This window comes from Miniopterus natalensis, chromosome 8 (assembly GCF_054644295.1).
Source record: "Miniopterus natalensis isolate mMinNat1 chromosome 8, mMinNat1.hap1, whole genome shotgun sequence".
Taxonomy (NCBI): Eukaryota; Metazoa; Chordata; class Mammalia; order Chiroptera; family Miniopteridae; genus Miniopterus; species Miniopterus natalensis.
Genome location: NC_142088.1, coordinates 14708358 through 14729580, shown reverse-complemented (window position 1 = coordinate 14729580; position 21223 = coordinate 14708358). Strand labels below are relative to the sequence as shown.

Sequence of the window (21223 nt, the reverse complement as noted above, 5' to 3'; positions counted from 1 at the left end):
TAGCAGGCCCATCACCATGACAACCCAGAGTTAAAGTACACGAGAACAATACAATGTTGGCATATCTAAAATCAGTCGGACGCAGTCTCCTTTTGCAAAACGTACTCTAAGTTAGCAAAGGCTCTGATAAAAAGGGGGTCGTTTGTCTAAAAATGACAAATTCTGTAATTAAACAGGCAACACAGGCCAAAATAAAACAAGTATCTTAGATTAAACACTACCTATTTATTTTCACAGAGACTATGCGAGGAAGTAACAAAGGAACTAAATTAGCTATACATTTGGAAGGAGCTACATTGCCTCACATTTGGTGATCTTAGGAACTGAGGACTGCATTCTTGATTTTTTTCACTCTGCAGCCTCTGACCTCACTTCGTGGCAAGAATGGAGAGTGCAGGATCGGGGGGTATGCAAGTCTCAGTTACCTGGCAGTAGAACAAAGGCATATCCCTCACTGTCATCTAAGCAGGAAAACTGCAAATCTCACATGCCTTGATCTCTCCCTTTTTAATTACAATTTAAATGATGTCTATTTGTATTTTTCTAAAGTTTCCCAGATTTTTCTAATGATCAGCTGGATTTGGAAATTGCAGCCATCATGTGATCTTTCTCAGACTGTCTTCTAGGGAACACTAGCACCCGTGAGATTCTTAGTGAGGTTTTTGATTTTTTTGTCACGGTCAAGTAAATTTGAGAAATGGTGATTCATTTACCATCCACTGGAAATGTGCAGAGCACATTTGTGTACTGACAGTGCTTGAACATTTTCAAAAGGTTTGTCTGAGAGTCAGTATGTGCAGTTCAACAGCTAAATCTCAACAGTGTGATGGAAAACTGGCATTTAGAGTGGGCTCTACCACCTACCAGCCAAGGCGCACGCTACTTTACTTCAGTGTGTCTTAGGGTACACATCTTTAAAACAGAGATAATAGTAAACACTTGGCACACAAGAAGAGATTCATAAAGGCTATGGGACATTTTTATTATTATTACTATTAAGCTGAATTTAATCCAGTATTTCACAAATTTATGTAACAGTAAAACACTTTTTTCTCAGGACTTCTATTAACATCTTAAAGTTAATAACAGTTCAATGAAACACAGTTTAAGAAATATTTTGCATATTGATTCAAGATGGGCAGCTAATGATAAAAAGTCTTTATGTCTCAGCTCATCTTCTATTGTCTGGGGGTTTTTTAAGTTCCCAAAATTGCACTTAATAATTATTTGTGGTAATTTATTAATTTTTGTTGCATAAAACAATTTAATTGGAAAATTACTTATTTAAAATGATGTAACAATGATGCCAGTCACATATAATTAAAAAACTAAGACAGGGCTCAGCACAGTATAATCCATTAGCCAAATCCAGCTCACCATCTGTTTTGATAAATAGAGTTTTATTGGAAAACAATGATGCTGATTCATTTATGTCTATGGTGTCTTTAGGCTAGCATGTGGTATTTGGTATTTGCTCCATAGACCATAGGACCCCCATGGATCAAAACACTACCTGGCCCTCTATAGAAAAAGTTTGCCAACTTCTGATCTATAATCAAATTATTTTTCTTCCCTTTCCACTTCCTTCAAATTGTTCTCTCATCAAATCTTTCTAACCTCCATTCTTGAAGGTTATAAAATCTTTGGGTGTTGATAAATGTAGGACCTGCTTCACTTGTGGGTGGTCTCAAGGATCTCTTTTCAAACATGTAAATTTAAAAGGCATCGAGATTTACTTAAATTTGTTATATACATACTTAACAGTAGACATGCTTAGTCATATCTCTTCACATGCTTGTCTCCAAGGAGTACAGCTTTGCTCTTGGATGTGTAATACTTTGCATGGATATATAATAATTTACATATAATATACATATATATTATTATATTTATAATTTCCTAAATATATAAATTATTCTGTAGAATAATTTAATAACTTTCCCCTTACTGAGAATCCTCTGATGAAATAAACAAAGGTAATAAAATTTTCATAATTTTAGTATCCCATGGGCTCTCTTCTGATTGTGTGACAGGTCAAGTAGGTATTTTTAATTTAATGCTGTAGATTTTATTTTTTATCAGTAAGTGAAAATATATATACTGTCTGCTTACTTATTCAGTCCATTATTACATCTTTTCAAGTCATCTGTATAATCCATAGTTCAATTTTATTGTATCTCATTTTATTAAATATCTCTTACATGTGGAGAAGTGGTAGGTGTTGTGGTATTGTGGGCGTGTACCAAAATATATGACATAAATCTGACCCTCCAGGTGCTCCTAGTCTATCAGAAGAGTAATACAGATGCCACTCATAACAGGTGTCCTGTAATGACTGCTCTAGGAACTCCTATGAAGAAAGGAGTAATTCATTCTGAAGGAAGGTATCTTAAGAGTGGGAATTTCAGTGCAAAATAGGACATTTTGCAAAAGTAAATCCAAAGCACGTACAGAGAAAAGTGAATTAACACCAGTGGCCAGAACACAGAGGCTATAGAGGAGACAAAAAGTGTGAGATAAGAGTGGGAAGGGAGCTTGGGGCCAGCTCATAATGTCAGTGGAGCTGGGGCCGAAGCCTGGACTGAGCGGAGAGTCACCTAAGGGCTTGTATAAGGGAAGGGACACAACCAGATGAAAACAAGTAATTCTTGACAACTCTATGAAGCATTTTGCACCAGTGTTCCCTCATGGAATGAGTTAGTGCTTAGACATTTTTATTCTCATTTTATAAATGAGAAGGAAGGGCTTCTTACTCTAACTCTTGTGCTTTCTCCATTGCACCCGACTCGCCTTCACACGTTCACTGTGGACCCTGCAAGACGAGGTAGAAATGGCCTGCTTTCCAGTTCAGCATATTCATGCCCTATATTCTGAAACGTGTGCTCAGTTCTAACTCAAATATTTCACATCAAGTCCCTTATCTTTCTGGCGAAATGTAGTACATTGCTAACATGAGGGAAATTCTTTCCCTGCCCCACATTTTGCAGGGCTCAATTTGTCTCATTTTAAAAACTTCCATGGCCATAAAGAAATATGCATCTAAACAAGCACATTCCCATCCATTAAAACAAACAAAACCCACATTCTGAATGCAGTGAGAATTGACTAGGAATATTTTTGCAAATTTAGCTTGTTTTTTAAAATCAATTTCTACATCAGTGAAATACAAATGTAAACAACAAACACGGACCTTGATGATCAGTTTTGCAGACTTAGAAATTCCATAGTCAGCTGTAAAAACTGTAAAAACTGCCCTTACCAAATTGTCATTTTTCTTTATAGTGAGAGAAGAGCCACAGCTCTCTGAAACTGCACTTATTTTTACTGTATATTAGTTTTATTTCCCTTTCCTAAATATGAGAGGGAAGAAATTAAATTGTTCAGTCTAACTTTAGTTTTTTTTTCTCAAGATGAAAAATAAAATCCTGGTAAAGTAGCAAACCTTTGGCTGCTGAGATTTAAAAAGCTTCATTAGGGAGAATAAAGAATCACAGAGAATTTTCTTTTTGCTAATGAGACTCTAGGACATTCACATTGAAACTAGGAGGTACTTAAATCAAGACTCCAAAAAAATGTGAGTTCAAGTTACCCTTTTTAAAAAATCTGTTTTTTGTACAAATTTGATTAAAGATTGAAGCTTTATCTTTGTAAATAAGAATCTAATTAACTATCTAAAATTTTGCCCAATGTCGTTCTCAATCTCACCATGATCTGAGGGCAAACACTGCTATATTTCAGAGATGAAACCCAGATTGTTTTCAAAACTCTAAGCAATATATTGTTTACCAATTCAATACTTCACATAATTCAAAATGAAAATGATTACGCCATCATTTAATAAAAATAATTCATGATAAATATACAACTCCCTTGAGAAATACATGGCTACTGATAACATACGAAGGGAAATAAAGGAAAGAAACACTGGTCAAGCTGAAAGCTATGATGAAGATAATAGTCATTTAACAAATGCTACATAGTTTACAAGTTCACATGGTTTCAAGGTTCCTTTTTGTCTTAGGAGAATCAAGTGAGAAAATTAGAGCCCTGTTAATATTAGGCTGTTTTTACCTCCATCTTACAAATGAAAAACCCTTGTTCAAGTGTTTTAAGAAATCTGTCCAAGGCAAAACCAATGCTCAATGGCAGGACTTGAGCTCCAAATGCATTTATTCCATACAGCCAAATTCTACTGGGCAATAGCACCAACAGGCTTTATACACAGTTTCAAAACTGTGACTGAGTCTGCTATACCTTTCACATAAAAAAAAAAAAAAAAATCCAAAGATTTATCAAGAAATTACTCAGTGGAGATTTTTTAAATTAAAATATACTTTCATCTTATTGCCCATAAGCCATCTCAATATGTTTTTGTGGAATGAGATAATCTGTGAGTTAAGTAAGCATCGAATAATGGAGTCTAAAATTTAGTAGAAAATTGCTGCTGGGACTTAAAGTTGAAAATTAATATATTGTAATGTTAGCAGTTATAAAGCCCTTTATTTTATTAATTTTTAATTACTCCTTCTTTTAATATATAAGAGAACATTACCAGCAAGTAGAAAAATGAAGAAGAGATTTCAACTTTTAGAAATTTTTTGCCCAGAGAAACACTGAGACAGTGGCAAAGAGAGGCTCCTTAGGTAATACTCTGATTGGCGCTCCCAGTACAAACGGACTTGCTGGGGCCAGGCCTATAACTGCTGTACCTCCTGGACAGTGAAAAGCCCTCAATCCAGCGTCACCGTGTCGGGCACAGGCTGAGCTTTGGCCCTCTCCCTTTTCCGTCATCACCTCCTTTTAACGTCCCCCGTGGCACAGGCCTGCCTGGTCTCCTAGATGCCTTCAGGTGGTGGAAGCCTAGTGGCGATGTACCTCCCCGCCCAGCTTTTTCAGCGATATCAATAATCTGGCCTTTTCAGTGCCTAAAGTAACGCTTTGCAGTTGTGCTGTTGCTCACTGTTTCTCTTCTGCATCAATGGGTGATAGGCAGAGCGTCCCCGGCACGGAGACACACAGGCTCTACTGAAATGCGCAGTCCACTGCCAAGGGCCTTTCGGTACCAAGTCACCTGCCAATCCAGCTTATCAGGGAAGCACTTTTCTTGGCTATTTCGCAAGCATAGGTGGGATGCTTTCTGCAAATCTTTATCTCGAATCCTTCAGCCTTTGTCTATTCCGTTGGGTTCTCCTAAGATCTTAGAGGCTGAAAGCACATCTCAATACGAACTGATATTTTCTTGGTAAGTGTACTTTCCTACCTAAAAAAAAATACATCTGCGATTGTAACTAAAGAAAGATAGTTTTGTTTGCATTCTCCTTATCTATGTTTTGTGTGTTTTTTCTGTACGCTATTCTTCATATTTCAGAAAAAGCTGCATTTTATTGTCATGAGACTCTTTGAAAACATTCAGGGGGGAAAAAATGGTTCCATAGACCACCAGCTTATCAGAATAGAATTGTAGAGTTGCCTGCCCATAAAACAGAAGCCAAAGTCTATTTAATTATTTTTTTTCAGGAAAAAATACTTTTAGGGGGAAAATATAAGCCATTAATATAATGTCAGTGTTGTGTTGCAACTATAATGAAGAATTTTCAAGAATGAGGGAACTTTTTTGTACTTCATAATTAATAATTTTTGTTGGGCATTTTATCAACTGTTCTGCAGTATTCTTGAGTTTTACATTAGCTTAGAGTAACTGAAAATAAATATATAAAGATTAGTTCCAATAATCCAGTCTTCCATTATAATAGCAGCATCAGTTATTTTTATTAAAAAACTATTTGTTTTAAAACTTATTTTTATAGATATCTAGACTGTCACTATTGTCTTTTAGATTATCATTTACTGAGGGCAAGCTAGATATGAAGTTCCACTTGGTTTACCTTATATACATTCTCATATATATAATATACACCTAATAAATATGTGGAATAAATAATTTTAAAAATTTATAATTTATTCCTGAATTTTGGTTTATTACCTACCTGGTTTATCACATCTACATAGGCAAAGCTATGTGCACCTTTTACAATCACTTGGCTGAAATGTTTGTATTTCTAACAAAGATGAAGTAGTTTTTGACAAACACCTAGAAATAATGTTCCAGACTGTATTATCAAAAGACCCAGCTTCTCAGAAAAAAGCCAGAACAGCTACTGTTTAACTTGTTACTCATACGATAACCAGCATACACATTTGCTGACCAGCTGTGGTGGTTATAAAAAAAAGTATGCATCTGATTTTTTTATTTGCTTCAACAGTATTAAAATGCTTAGGGAAGTTCCAGCTCTGTGTTTATAATTTGATAAGACTTGAGACCTCAGTATTTCAAATATACTCCAATCAATAGGGCAGATCACTGAATAGGTCACTACGATCCCATTAGCATAGGACACTGAGGAGCATTTTCTTCAGTAACGGGATGGCTCTTGTTTCACAGGATGGTGAATTTGGGGTAAAACCCATTGGATCCATTGATTATTAGATGATACCAGCCGCATGCAAATTCTGTCTACGACAATGGTGGTGGATGCTAAATATCCTTGTACTCAATAATTTGATGTATGTTTTAATGAAGTGAACAGTGAGATTCCTGACAGGCATCAGCAACTTTGAAATAGTGTCTTCCAAATTCCTCATACAGTTTGAAAGTAATGAGATTTGTTTCAGAAAGTGATGAAATTTATGCCATAAATTATCTCTAAAAGAAGAGTGCTTCTTAAAGCGGTATCTTTTCCTTGGTAGAGATCAGATTTTAAATAGTTGTTTAATGGGAGGTTTTTGCCAAAACAATTAGAGCTATCTTCTTTTTGATGATTTTTGACAATTATCAAAGACATAGAGCATATGGTATCCAAAATCTAGAATCACATGGTCAGATCACAAGGAAAGTCGTTGATGCCATTAGTGTGCTACAACTTGGCACTTAGAATATATCCTGTCCATTTAGCTATTCTTCCCTTCAACAATATTCACAGAGGTCTTCCTAGAAATCAAGTTGGTTCTCAGAATATTCAGAATATGTTTTGATAGGCTTTGTACACTAACCTGTCCTTTGGGAAGGTGGACTTGTCTAAAATCAGAGCTTTTTCCTAAAAATATATATATATATATATATATATATATATTATAATATACTAAAATAATTTTGTTCAATAAGCAGCCATTAAACTTGACACACATTATAAAATGAAACTAGCTGTTTTTCAGACCCTCTAGCAATTCCTCTGCATGTATTCTTGTCCTAAATTCAGTCATCATGGTATTTTCTAGTGCAATAAAAGTCTGCAATCATCTGCTAGTCTAGTGAATGGAGTGCTTGAAGATTGACTTACCTTGTGATCCACACAATAGATATCATGAATTTCAAATTCCCTTAGAGAGTGAGTTTATGTTTATTGCCATAATATTGAAACTCCAATAGTTATTTTCTGACTCATAGTCAAAAACCTTCCCCCCTAAAGTGCCCTTGAACACCGATGGAGCTGCCCTGAGGTATGGCTTAACAAGTAAGAAAGTATAAATAATGCATAAATGACTATGCATATGTTAACAACCATTTATTGAGTATCTATCATGTGCTAGGATGTCTTCTTAGTGCTGAGAATATAGCAATGAACAATAATATACTGTATAAGGAGCGTATAGTCTATAGGGAAAGCAGATAAGAATACATAAAGTATAAATAAATTCATAAGATGTCTTCATGAACCGCTTAGAGCTCTGAATGGACAACTTGATGAAAGGAGACAATGGAGAGAGAGTCAGGGCAGACCTCCCTGGAAAGAGGAGGGCATTTGGGTTGATGTCTAAATGATGAGACTTCAGGAAAATAAAATGAATTTGTTGCTTTTCTTTTGCTGAGTGACTTTTTTTTTAAGTCTTTATTGATTTCAGAGAGAGGAAGGGAGAAGGCGAGAGAGATAGAAACATCAGTGATGAGAGTCATTGATCAGCTGCCTCCCGGACGCCCCCTACTGGGGATCGAGCCCACAACCTGGCCATGTGCCCTGACTGGGAAGCAAATTGTGATCTCCTGGATCATAGGTCTATGCTCAACCGCTGAGCCACACCTGCGGGGCTTGCTGAGTGACTTTTAATGGTCACAATCATTCTTTATCTAGAGGCTTCTACTAATTTTTAATGTGTTTCTGATATTAATTCTATTAATTCACACACGCCCCTGACCAAACCAAGTTCTATGAAACTTATCACATCTCTGCAATCAGATTACACTTTGAACAAGAGATGTAACCTAAATATTCTTTTAAACAGTCTTATGCTTCCAATTGTATATATACTTTTTGAATTTTTTTCAGAAAGCCATCACTGAAAATGCAATAATGATGATGATGGTGGTGATTATAATATTTTACATATTTTACGTATTTCACAATAACTCTGTGAAGTTGGTAATACTGTTATTCCCATTTTATAGATGAAGAAACTAAGGCACATAAAGGTTATGTAATTTTCCCAAGATTCCCACCTAGTAAGTAAAGCATCTAGACTAGAACTCAAGCACCATGGTTATAGGGAACTTACTTTTAACCATGATACCAAAACCAGACAAACAAAGCCAACCAACTGAAACATTATTTTCTAATTTAGAGTTCTTCAACTTGTATGAATCTCATTATTTTGAACTTCACCAAATTAAAATAGTAAAATGAATACTACTATGATCCTTGTCACTTTGAGTCTTGAATTCGTATAACAAATCTTATAGACTATTACTATACCCTCCGGGCACTGTATGAACAATGCCAGTAACAGTTACCACATAAACAATGATGCCACGAGGTATTTGGACCAAACATCCAGGCTTTCCTCACGTATGGATACAAAATACAAAATAAAAGGGCATTTTCTATAAACTCTAGGAGAAGTCTGTGTAACCAGTCTAGAATAACATGTTCCAATAATCCTGTGTTAGCTTCCAAATTCTCACAAAGAACATATTTGATAATTTTTCAGGAGTTAGTTATTCCAGTAATTAAGTTACTGGTTCTCATTCTATGTTTTCCCTCTTAAAACATAATGGAACCTTCTATTTTTTCCAGGATTCTGATACCTCTCCTTCAATTCTCCAAGAATCTTCAAAAATCACAGACAGGGACATTGGGAATTCAACTTCAAGGTTTTTATTTTTATAAATTATTTTTTAATCCTCACTCAATAATAAGTTTTTATTAATTTTTTGAGAGAGAAGAAGGGAGAGTGAGAGAGAGAGAGGGGAACATAAAATGCAAGAGAGAAACATTGTTCCCCAACCAGGGATCGAACCAGTAGCCTTTGATGTAGGGGCCGATGCTCCTACTAACTAAGCCACTGGGCCAGGGCTCAGCTAAAGGGTTTTTACAAGTTAACCATTTTGAAAACAATATACATTGCCATGTTTCCATTCTCATACAAGGGAGGAAGATTCCTATTCTAGTCACCTAAACCAATATTTAAGAAAAAATCTTGGGCTATCTATCTACCTATTTATCTAATCTCAGAAGAGCCCTTTGAAATTTGGGGGCAGCTGGGACAATGTTTGGATTTGCCATGCAAATGTATTCAGTGATAGCAGGAACTACAGATAAAATGCAAGGCTTCTACTAAAACAGGGTCCCGCATTGGAGATTCAAAACACTAAGCTGGAGGTATAGGGATTCATAACAGACGTACTGAGGTCATTGAATACATTCAGTAACAGATTAATTTGACCTCCAAACCTAATTTCAATTAAGATTTATATAAAGGTGTATGTGTGTATGTATACAGATATATAGTGAATATTACTTTATGTTCCCAACCTTTCATAGAAGTAAAATATTCTTTGACATTTCTTAGAAAAAGATTTTCCTGGTATGAAATTTTAGGATGGTGTTATTTAATCATCTCACCAAATCTCTCGCTGTGGAAGCCAGGCACTAGACATAACTCACACGTTCCTTTGCAAAAAGCTAGTGAGAGTAATTTTCTCCCTAGTACTTATTTCCATGTCCTCTGTTCCGCTAAGGGTAACTTTATTGTTTAATCTTTGGTTTTACAGGGACATTTTCAGATTTAATCTATAGTGTTCATGTTGAAGAGTCTGATAAAGGGAAATCTGTAACCAGCTCAGTGCTCGAGATGTAAAGATTTATTCAAAGCAGCAGACTTTTCAGAGTTTTACGCTGTTTGGTGGAAGGATTGTTAAAGTCTGAACTCAAAGTCGAAGTAGCTCACGGCTCACTCTTAGAAAGCTTCTCGATGTTTGAGCATCGTGTTTCCAGAAGAGCGGAGGAGATCAGAGCAGCGAAGGTAGCTAAGCTGGGCAAGGAAACAGTGGTGTCTGAACGGCTGAGTTCATGAAGGAGGGTGGCGAGAGTCAGGGGCTGTAGAGGGAGGCCAATGGGTTAGACTTGATGGACTGTAAGAGGGGGAGGAGAGGGGCTCAAGGAGGCTGAAAACGAGAAGAAATGGACTGAAACAGAGACATCATTTGAAAAAAAGTTGAATGAAAAGAAAAGAGGAAATGGCATGTTTCACACAAGAGGTTCTGGCCCAGGAAGGGACTTATGAATGTGGCATATGAATAAAACCATGTCAGGAAAAAATTTAGTAACTGCCGATGGCTAGGGTAGCATTTTAATTTTTCTAATTAATGTTTCTGATTATTCAAAATCCCTTCAAAAACCAGGCATAAAAAATATTTTAAGAATTAAAAACCAGGCATACTCCTACCAGGAAGCCTTGCAGCCTTAGCTCTTACTCAGAGTGTTTCTCAGGGTTCTAGTCCACACACATCCAGCCTCCACTGACTTCAGGCAGATGCCCCAGAGGCTTTGCCGGTCCAGTATCTGCCAGTGTTTTTCCCAGGTACACACACGTGTAGCTACCAGGCTCCAAGGCTTGAAGATGCCGAGCTCCAAGGACGTGAGCCTCGTGGCAACCCCGCTCCAGCCTACTACAGTTGTCTACTAACTCACATTTGCAGAAAGTCAAAAAGCTCTGTGGCTCCGTAATCATCTCTTCATGCACTTACTACCCTAGTGAGTGAAATCTCCTTCTTAGCAGGAACTATCTATCCTCTATAAATCAATTATTTAGTCACTAATGGTTATTACCGAGGCTCTGGTCAGCATGAAGAAGTGTACAAATCACTGAAAAATAAACTACTCAGAGGGGAGTGCACAGAACAGGGATTCTGGCTGTCCTTTGAATTGGAGTGGTGTTCATCATCAGTCTGTGCTGGGAATCCAAGAGTCCAACAAATCTTTCTCAAAGACCTCAGTTACTTTGAGGTAAACATTTTGCATGGGGACATTTAGAGGGTCTTTGGGATTTTTAATGCCAGAATCAGTCCATTGCTGTTGCACAGATCAGCCCCTTCTTCAGCAAGAAGAAACGATCACAGCTGTGGAAGGGCAGGGTATGGAAGCAATGATCATAGCGGCTCCTTTTTCTCTCATATTAGCAGGAAATGCAGGCCAAGTCCCTGCTGTACTTTCAGAAGGCCGTGCAAAACTGCAAAACTACTGCTTTGCAGTCAGTCGAGGAAAGGGGACATCTGACAGTTTTGCTTGGGAATGTAAGATATCATAATGGAGCAGTATAGCAGCAAGAATTTCCATCTCTCACACTGTTTCCTCATTAAACATTTCCTCCATCAAAGAGTGTGCTGTGATATCAAAGCTTTTCCTCCATGGACTGAGATCATTCAGTAGAGGAGTTTCAGGAAATCCCAGCTCTTGGGACAATCCAATAAGTTCTCCTGAAATACTTAACACAACTCACCACATGGTAAAGTGTCTAGCAATACCTTCAACAAACTTATTAACCATGCTAAGAAACAGCAATACTTTCCCACAGATTCTGTGGCTACTTTCCCTGTTCCTACTAAATTTGAAAGTAAAATAATTCATTGAAAGCTAGGTTACCATTCTTCAAGCAGAAAGCACAAAATAATTAGTTGAAAGATTTCCACCCCCACAGACTACCTGAGTCCAGGAGCAGTGATACTGCCCAAATTGTCAGGTTCGAGAAGAAATAAGAGCTGACTGACTATGGACAGTAGCCAACGAGACAAAGGCAGAGGGCTTTAATTAACACAGCCTGGAAAGGAGGGCCTGTGGCACTGTGGCCTAGGGTTGGAGGCAGAATTTTCTGGAAACAAATGGCTTGATTTGAGAAGTACAGACCTGCATGACTTCTAACACCATCAAGGTGTCATCCAGAATCCTAAACCTCTGTTTAATGAAAAAAATCACAGAGGGGGCCACTGCTTGAGATCGTTTGACGTATAAGCAGTTCCTAAAAGGAAACAAAATCCCAAATTCCCTCTTGGTCGGTAAGTACTTTGAAGACAAAAATTGCTGATTTTTTTTTCCTTTTTTAATTACAATTTACATTCAATTTCTTTTTTCCTCTAATCACTTTGGTTCTATTTTTAGAGTCTTTGACTCATAAAGAGAAGCTTTTTAAGTCTAGAGTGGCTTTTTAAGTTGGTGGAGTTTAGTTCATTCATAAAAGCAAGTAAGCAAGATGCAAGGTATTCACTAAATTTTCAAGAGGCAGAACCTGGATGTTTGGATCCCAAATGCAATCTCCTCTAAAATTCACATTGGGGAAAAAAAATGCCATTTAAAGTCTAGGTTAGCTGGAAAGAAAAGAGTTCCTAAAGAGGGTAAGAATGTCCATTTACCATTTTCTGGCTTCTCAGTAATTTTCTTAGGGAAAAAAATGACAAATGGCAAAAACGTATTTCACATGTTCCAGTCATTCCTCTTGACCAGAGGCAGGCAGAGCAATCAGCACATCTGAAAACCAAACCGGGAGGTGACATTTTCGTTGTCCAAAAATGTCTTTGGAAAGCAGGAACATAGACAGGGAGAGTCGCACACGAGTGCCCTCTTGCTCATGGCAACCTGCGGTGGCTTGGACGGCCAGGTCGCCGTCCGTTGGGAAAGAATGATCACGCACGTGGTAATGGAGTTAATGCAGTAAAGCCAATATAAACACGAATGTTTTGTCTTCTGACAGCATATGAATGTGCAAGCCTTAAGTTATAGGAGAAAAGGGGCTAATTTTAGATTTGTTCCTAGCCCTCTCCATGTGAATGGTGTCGCTGTGAGCCCAGCAATGAAGTTCACTGTGTTGTAGCAGACTGCGCAGTTCCTGAGTGTGTCAACCCAGTCTATGAACCAGAACAATGTTGTCCTGTCTGCAAAAATGGTAAGACCACGCTGCCTTAGCTTTCCAAGAGGGGTTAGTGCCAAACAGGCGTTTCACCACTGCACACCATTCGCCGCAAGAGCCCTCTGATATCCGCCTCTGGTTTTTCAATGTGGGCATGGCCAGTTTATAGCTTTATCCCACCCTAGGGTGAAAATAAGCCAGCAATGGGTGAATCGTGAAGCTTTCAGTCTGGGGAACTGCAGCTCCTATGCGCTGACTTTGTTGTGATGCCTGTAACTTATTGTTGATTTACAAGGAGGAGGTCAGAAAGAAGAAGTACCATCTTCTCGTAGTGACTGAATTTCTTCTCTCTCGTGGGTGCTATGAAGCAGTTTGCCTCGTTTCATAGTGCATAACCCAGACGAGAGAGGAAAAACGCCAGGTATTTTGCTTGGGGCATAGATAAGACTTTAGGTTTAAAATTAAAGAAATACAGGATTCAATTATTAATGCACTTAAGTTGACGTAAGAAAAGACTAGAAAGTTTAAGGCTTTTATTCTAGGTCTTTATCACAATGGAGTCTTGCTCTCATAGTAATTGTTATAGAGGGGGTTTTGGTTTATAAGATCACGGGTTTCGGGGTAGCCCTCATCAATGGAGAGGCAGAAATGAAAGCAGTATGCTAATCACCCCAAATCAAGGTGACGCTGCAGAGCAGACGATGCAAGGCCATAACCCCAGAAGAGCATGTCAGCAGAGCCAGTATTGTGCTCTTCCTACTGGTCATGTACTATCAAAACATAAAGCTCTGCTCGGTAACACTCCCTGGATGCCCCCTCTTGGCATTAACATCTGCTTGAAAAAGTAATTCTAGCTCTTAATTAGGCTGAGGTCACTGTAGTGCCGAATCCCTGTGCCCTCTCTTGAGCTAGCAGCGCTCATCTTCCTCCATTACACGTTTTTTGGTCTTTTTTGGGGGGGGCCTGAATTGGGCATAATGTTAGCTCACATACTTGTCTTTTACTTTGAAGAAGTATAATTGGTAAAGAGGGGTATCAGGTTATTTAGTTAAAGAAAATTCAAAAGCAGCTCTGATTATTTTTAATCATAATTTTATGTTTTAGTATCTTCCCAAAGGACTTATGAAGAATCCTATGACATTTTTCCAGACACAGTTTTTACTCTTCCTGATCATATAAATCTAATAAGTTGACTATTAAACTGCTCACCTGGCTTCTCTTTTTCTTTTCCCTATCGCCCAACTGACCTGTCACAGTGGCCATCTCTCTGACTTAGAATGTGGAAATCAATATTATCCTGAAGTTCTAATCTATATAATATAGGCAAAGATGTAAAATTTAAGACTTTATATATTTAAAAAGGATTTTGAAGAAACTGGAAAAGGCACAGGAAGAACCATAAGATGATTTAATGGTTGAAAAATAGGACCTATGAGGACAGGCTGAAGGAGTTAGCATAATTTGTCCTGGAAAAGAGAAAGCTCAAGGGAAACCTAACTGTCATAAAGCATATGAATGGTTAGTCTAAAGTGGAAGAGGACCTGTTATTTTTCATTTTCTCCAAGGACAGAAGGAAGAAAAAATCAGCTACCTAATCAATCTTTAAAATTAGGATTGACACGTCTTTGACTGAACACTGGTGTGTTTTTTTCTAGAAGCAACTGTCTAAATAGGTCCTTAAGGATCCTCTCCTCCTTAAGTGGCCTTGGTCGGCTTTGTTTTTACATGTAGGGTATGCGAAATTATGCTCACAGTTAAAATCTCTTGTCTGGACATCCTCAGGATATTCACAGAATTAAAGCATACGAGATCATGTATTCAAAATAGAGGTTTTATGTGTGAATCTGCCACATCAGCCCAGCCACCCCACACCAAAGCCTATGATATGCCCAGAGTGAATCTCAATGTCAGACGTTAATGCAGCCACTACAAGCTAGTCACTTAATAACTGATGTCACCAAGATTATCCTATTTTGCTCTAACATGTGCCAGAGTAGGAATTTGTTTTCAAATGAAACCCTCTTTGTTCAATTAATTAATTCATTAGTAATCCTGTTGATAGAACAAGGTGTATTAGTAAAGTTTTCCAAATTGTTGTTCATGAAGCACAACAAAATGACCACTTCTGTTCTCTTTTGCCATTTCCAAGCAAACGTTTTTCCTTTTTAAATTAGGGAAATGGACCTTAATTAGAGTTAGTAGAAACAGTCTTATTGTACTATAACATTATGATATCTTTTTTTTATTATTAAATTCTAGTAATTAGTCACTTGTGCCCCAAAGTATGGTATAATCATTACCAAGAAGAGCATATTAAGGCCCACTAGAGAATCCTTATGGTCACCAGGGTTGCCAGCGTTTTAGTGAGACAACAGACTGAGCCCAAGTCTTGCTTGCCCTCAGCCCTCATTGGAAGTCTAGCCCAGAAAACAGCAACAGATCGCCCATGTAAAGAAAAAGTGAAGGGAAATAGATGTGTACTATACAAAATATAACTAGGACACTTTCCTAAATTTCCAACACACGATAACCCTGTCTTATTCTATATGACAAGATAAATTTGGCCATTATAATGTAAACTGTTTTAAAAGTATGCTACTATTTTCTTATATTAAAAAAAAAAAAAACAAGATTAAAAATCTACCCTGTAGAATCAAGCTAGATGTACTAGATCTTAATTAGTAAACAGTCCTGTAACATTTTATACATTTTTAAATCTTCATAAATATTAAAAAATTTCAGTTTGCATAAATGCTGATTATCTTGGCTGGCAAATACTTTCCTTTTGCATACTAGATTTTTCTGCCTTCCTGAATTACAATTTGCAAAGAGCAAGAGGCATTAAAGATACAAAATGAAAGTTTAGAGCAATAGAACCTACCACACGTAATATTAAAACACAGTATTCAGCCAATATCAAAGTCTTTCTTCTCAGATTATTTAAGAACAAACAAAGCAAAGAAGTTTAATGATGTGTAGTTTTTCAGGAAAAAGTAGTCACCAATGAAAATGTAACAATTATCTTTAGATACAAGGATTTTTACAATATTATAAAGTACAAGGTAATATGTTCCCTAGATAAACAATGATAGCTCATCTTTACTCTACATAATGTAATTCTTATGAATAAATTTAAATACATATACTTGTAAAGTTTTTCTCATAGGGTGTTTAAAAAAAAAAAAAAGAAAGGAAAAACTTTAATTTCCTTGTTTCAATAATTACCTCAAGCAAAGTTTTCAATGGTTATCAATGAACATAGCCAAGCCATAAAACATAGTCCATTAAAGTTACTTTAGCACCAAATAAAGATTCTCCATTTACTCTGAATAAAACAGAAACATTAAGGAAAGATTTGAATGGCTGGGCACACACAAACCAAGAGGGACAAGAGGAGAGGAATTATTTATCTGGGGAGTATTCGGGGGATTAACATAGGAACATGAGAATGTATTGTTTTTAAGAGTATTATCAAGCACTTGCATCTCCCTCCTTTGTACATCTGCAAGAGCTAGTAATCCAAACGCCTCCTGAAACATAAGACATTTCCAGACTGGTTTTCTTTCCCCAAGATGGTATTACTTTGACCTATCTTTCCACCCCAATCCTTTCCATGTGAATTAATGAATACTCTTCATGTGTTTTTTGTTTGTTTTTATAGCATAAAAAGAAAAATAGGTTAGCATAGCATCTGCTTGAAGAAAATGTTCTACACTGGAGTATCCTATAAACATTTCAGATATTTGGTAACTGATCATGCCTTTGACTACTGAAATATATGATCATGAGAGCACCCAAACTACAAGCTGCATGTTTTTACATTTCATCAGCCAGTATGTCAGTGAGTTCTACATTTTCGCTGGAATATATATTCAGTCATTATTCATGGTTCTGAAGGAAAAGTCACTTTATGAAAAATTGGGATAGACAGGAAACACCCACAAAATCCTCCATACACACTAAGTGAGGCATTTTCATATCCTTTCTAACTAAACTAAAGTTGTCATAAGCCCTGTTCAAATATTTAATTCCATATCCCTTATGCTCTTCTAGTTTAGGAGTGAAACAAATAAGGCAGGAAACAGACCAGCCAGAAGGGCAAATGGAAAGAAGACAATAGCGGGATGGGCAGAGCACCGATAGGGGAGAGGGGACTTCAGAAGCACCCAAAGCCCCTAGAGGTACTTGGGAGAAAAGGCTCGACACAGGTAATTGCTAGTATCCCTAATACACGAGGAACCCCTTGAAATAAGAGAAAAGCAGTTCCACAGGGAGGAAGGAAATGAGCAAATGGCATACAAAGGAAATTCACAGAAGAAAACCAAATGTCTAGTAAATATATGACAATTTGCTTAAACTCACAAGGGACCAAGAAGATAAAAATTAAAGAGATACCACTATTGTAATGATAATATGTGAGATGGTGATACCTCAAGTTGGCAAAAGTATTAAGGCCTGAGAATGTTAGAACAACTTTTAAGACGGTTCTTTCCATCACCATTTTCATGTAACTTGGGGGAAGGCAGCAGTTCCATGTCTTGTACTTTGTCCCACATTCACATGCTCAGTTTTCGCTGCATTTTAGGAGTGAAAGGTGAGAGAGAATGTAATAGCCTTTCAATGGGTAGTGAAATACATTTCAACCTTTAAAAAGGCCTTACTGACATTTTTTACTGCTGTGTAAAATAAGCAAGCAGTATATAGTGGACTACGCATTATTTTATGCATAATATAATAACGTAGCCTGTCTATAATACATACATTTTAAGGAATACATATTTTAAAATATTTTATTGTAAACTAATATATAACTTCAAAGAAATATTAAATTTGTATGTACATAGGAAAAGAGCTAAATGGATACACAATAGAACATTAACAATACTTGCAAGGAGTAGAAATGAGAAGGTAAAGGGAGGGGAGACGAGATAATCTCTTTAAAACTTTAAATCCTTACAAATTGATGTTAATAAAAACTACAGAAATGTATACAAACAGAGCTCACAAACAAAATACAAATGTTTCAAATGCATGAAACATCTCACTAATAAATTAGATTAATTTATATATTTTTTTAATTTTTTAATTTTTAAATTGATTTTAGAGAGAGGAAGGGAGAGAGAGAAACATGATGTGAGAGAAACATTGATCGGTTGTCCCTACAAGCGCCCCCACAGGGAATTGGACCCGCAACCTGGGTATGTGCCCCGACCGGGATCAAACCAGCCACCTCTGTGTGTACGTGATGATGCTCCAACCAGCCAACCCACACCGGGCAGGGCTGATTTTTATTTTTTAAGCCCCTTTTTGTTATTTTTATGTGTGGCATTGAGAAAGCTCTGGAAGAATACATGCCAAATTTTTACAGTGATCAGAAGATTAATTAAAGATCAGAAGTGAGAAGGTAGAAGCAGAGAACTTTGGCTTTTTATTTCATGGGGCTTTATATTGAATGAATTTTCAATAAACTATTTTATTTTATAATTTAAATGGTTACATCAATCCTTTAAAGAAAAGATAAATATAATGACATTTAAACTCTTCCAGAGGAAACAGAACAAAATTTTCCATGTCTTTTTTTTTCTTTTTTTTTTCTGGAGTATAATATTGATACCAACCAAAGATTACACACTAAGGAAAAGAGAATAGAGGGTAACCTTATGTTTTATTAGTATTAAAAAATTATTAAAGTACTAAATCCCTGATCTAAAGCCCTTGGGGTGTGGATTTTACAGAGGAAATGAAGTTCATATATTGTATAATATGCCACCAATGTTTCAGTACAGCATTCTTCAGTCAATCACATGGACAGTTCTACAGCAAAATGTATGACAATCATACTATAAGGACTGAATAAATACGGAGTCTCCTGTCATCTTGGGTAAGGTTTCCATCCCAACTGAGATTTGGTATCAAAGTTGTGAAAAAATATTGAGTCTCAGAGATTGTGATAAAGGGAGTGTATATTTGTGTTAACAAACAGAGTCTAACAGTGGGTTGAAATAATTATTTATCCTGACCAAGTGGACTTTATAAAAATAGTTCAAAATTAGGAACTGTCTTGATAGATTTTATTCTACTAGTAAATCGAAGAGAAATATCATAATATTATTGCTATAGATACATAAAGACATTAGACATAAATCAGCAAAAACTATTGACAAAAACTCTTCATCAGATAAGAGTAAGTAGATAATTTTTACATGGCAAATTATATCTACCTTAGGCCCAAAAGATAGAACAAGGTTTAAGGTAAACACTGAATGCGTTCTCGATAAAATCAGGAATAAGACAATGATGCCCACTATTTAAAATTTCAGACACATAGTAGATATGAACTAGCTAATGTAATTAGGATAAAAAAGAATCAGAGGAAAAAAATTGAAGAAAAACCTGTTATATTGGCAAATGATATGATTGTATACTTGAAAAAAACAAGAAAATACATTAAAACTACTATAAAGAGAATTTGGTAAGATAGGACACAAAATGAATGTACAGATCTTTTTGTATATGTACATGCATATGTATATGTAATTAAAATAAAATTGTAGCGCTGATACATGGTACAGAGATATCAATAGAATATAATAGTTCACACACAGACCTAACAATGGGAAAATGTGGCATATAACAGATAAAGTAGTATTTTAAATCAAGAACAGAAGGATAATTTGTAACAGACACATGGGATAGTTGTCTGAAAAATAATTTAAAATTCCTACCTTATCTCATAATTTATAATAAAATCAATTCAACCCAGACTTAAATATAAACTATTTTCCAAAACAGACCAAGAAGAAAACCTGGGTCATTAGTTTTATAATCTTGAAGTGGCTAGATTTTAAAAACAAACAGACAAAAATCTCCACATAGCAAAACAAAACAGAATACCACTGTAAACAAATTAAAAACTGGGTGAAAAAAATTAATCTATATCCCAAAGGATTAATCTCTCTCATCTATAAAGAGCTCTTAGAAATTGATAAGGAAACTCTATTTTTAAAATGCACAAAGAACTTCAAAAGTCATTACACAAAAAATGAAACAAAAAAATTCCTAAAATATGTTTAAAAAAATACTCAAACCACTTCTAAAAAAATAAAAATAAAAATTTGATACAATTGTTTTTACTTACAGATTGGCAAAATTTAATAAAACAGGCAAGCAATCTTTCATGTTGCTGGTGCATTCCCCCACGGAAGGAAATGTGACAATATATGTCAAAATAGAAGTGCATGTATCTTTTATCTCAGAAATAACACTTCTATTTACAGATGTGTGAAATGACAGATGACCCATGCTACTCATTTTCTATGTTGTACTTCCAGTTTTCTGATTAATGAAAAATGATCAGAAAATTTTTAGGAATTACTATAGATTTAAATGTTTAAATGAGCTGTAGATTGATAGTCAAAAAGAACTAATTTCTTTAAATACTTCATCAAATAGTTTATTGCACATAATATTTTGGCTTCCATTTACCTTCGTTTTACTTTTTCATCTCATAATATATTTATGAACTTTGTTCAACACTGTATTATAGAAATCTACTTATCATCAACAGGTAACTGGCTACTTTTGAAAGAAAAATAAATAAAATAAATATTAATGTTTGGTGGACATATATATACCATTTAAAAATTACAAACCCTTACAAAAATCTATTTTAAAATAATAACAAAGAGGACATATAAGATTTCTAAATGTGAAAACTCAAATTTGATAGGTTGTTATCTTCCTCGTGATAAATGGAAATCCTATCACATTTTTTAAAGTGATGTAATTTTTTTTGTAAGTTGACAAAAATTGGAAAATTTAAGTACATTAAAAGAAATGCACTTGAAAAGACTGGAAAATTCAATCTACCAGATATGTTAAAATAATATATAAAGGTAAAATAATTTAATGTGATAGTAGAACAAAAATAATTCCATTTATAGAATAGAAAATTAGAAAATATCAATATTTGTATTACAGTTTTGTACACAATTAAAGTGACATCCAAGTATCTGATGACAGGAAATATTGTTCTAAAAATACATTATAAAGG

At 35.8% G+C, this 21223-nt stretch overlaps 1 protein-coding gene across 1 annotated transcript in view; it reads left to right on the top strand.

Moving 5' to 3' along the window:
* The window catches only part of VWC2L (von Willebrand factor C domain containing 2 like), a 133363-nt gene that overhangs the window by 8670 nt on the left and 103470 nt on the right, over positions 1–21223 (top strand). The window contains exon 2 of the mRNA XM_016196894.2: positions 13077–13206. Coding sequence (XP_016052380.1) covers positions 13077–13206 — 130 coding nt within the window. The remainder of the gene's footprint in view (positions 1–13076; positions 13207–21223) is intronic.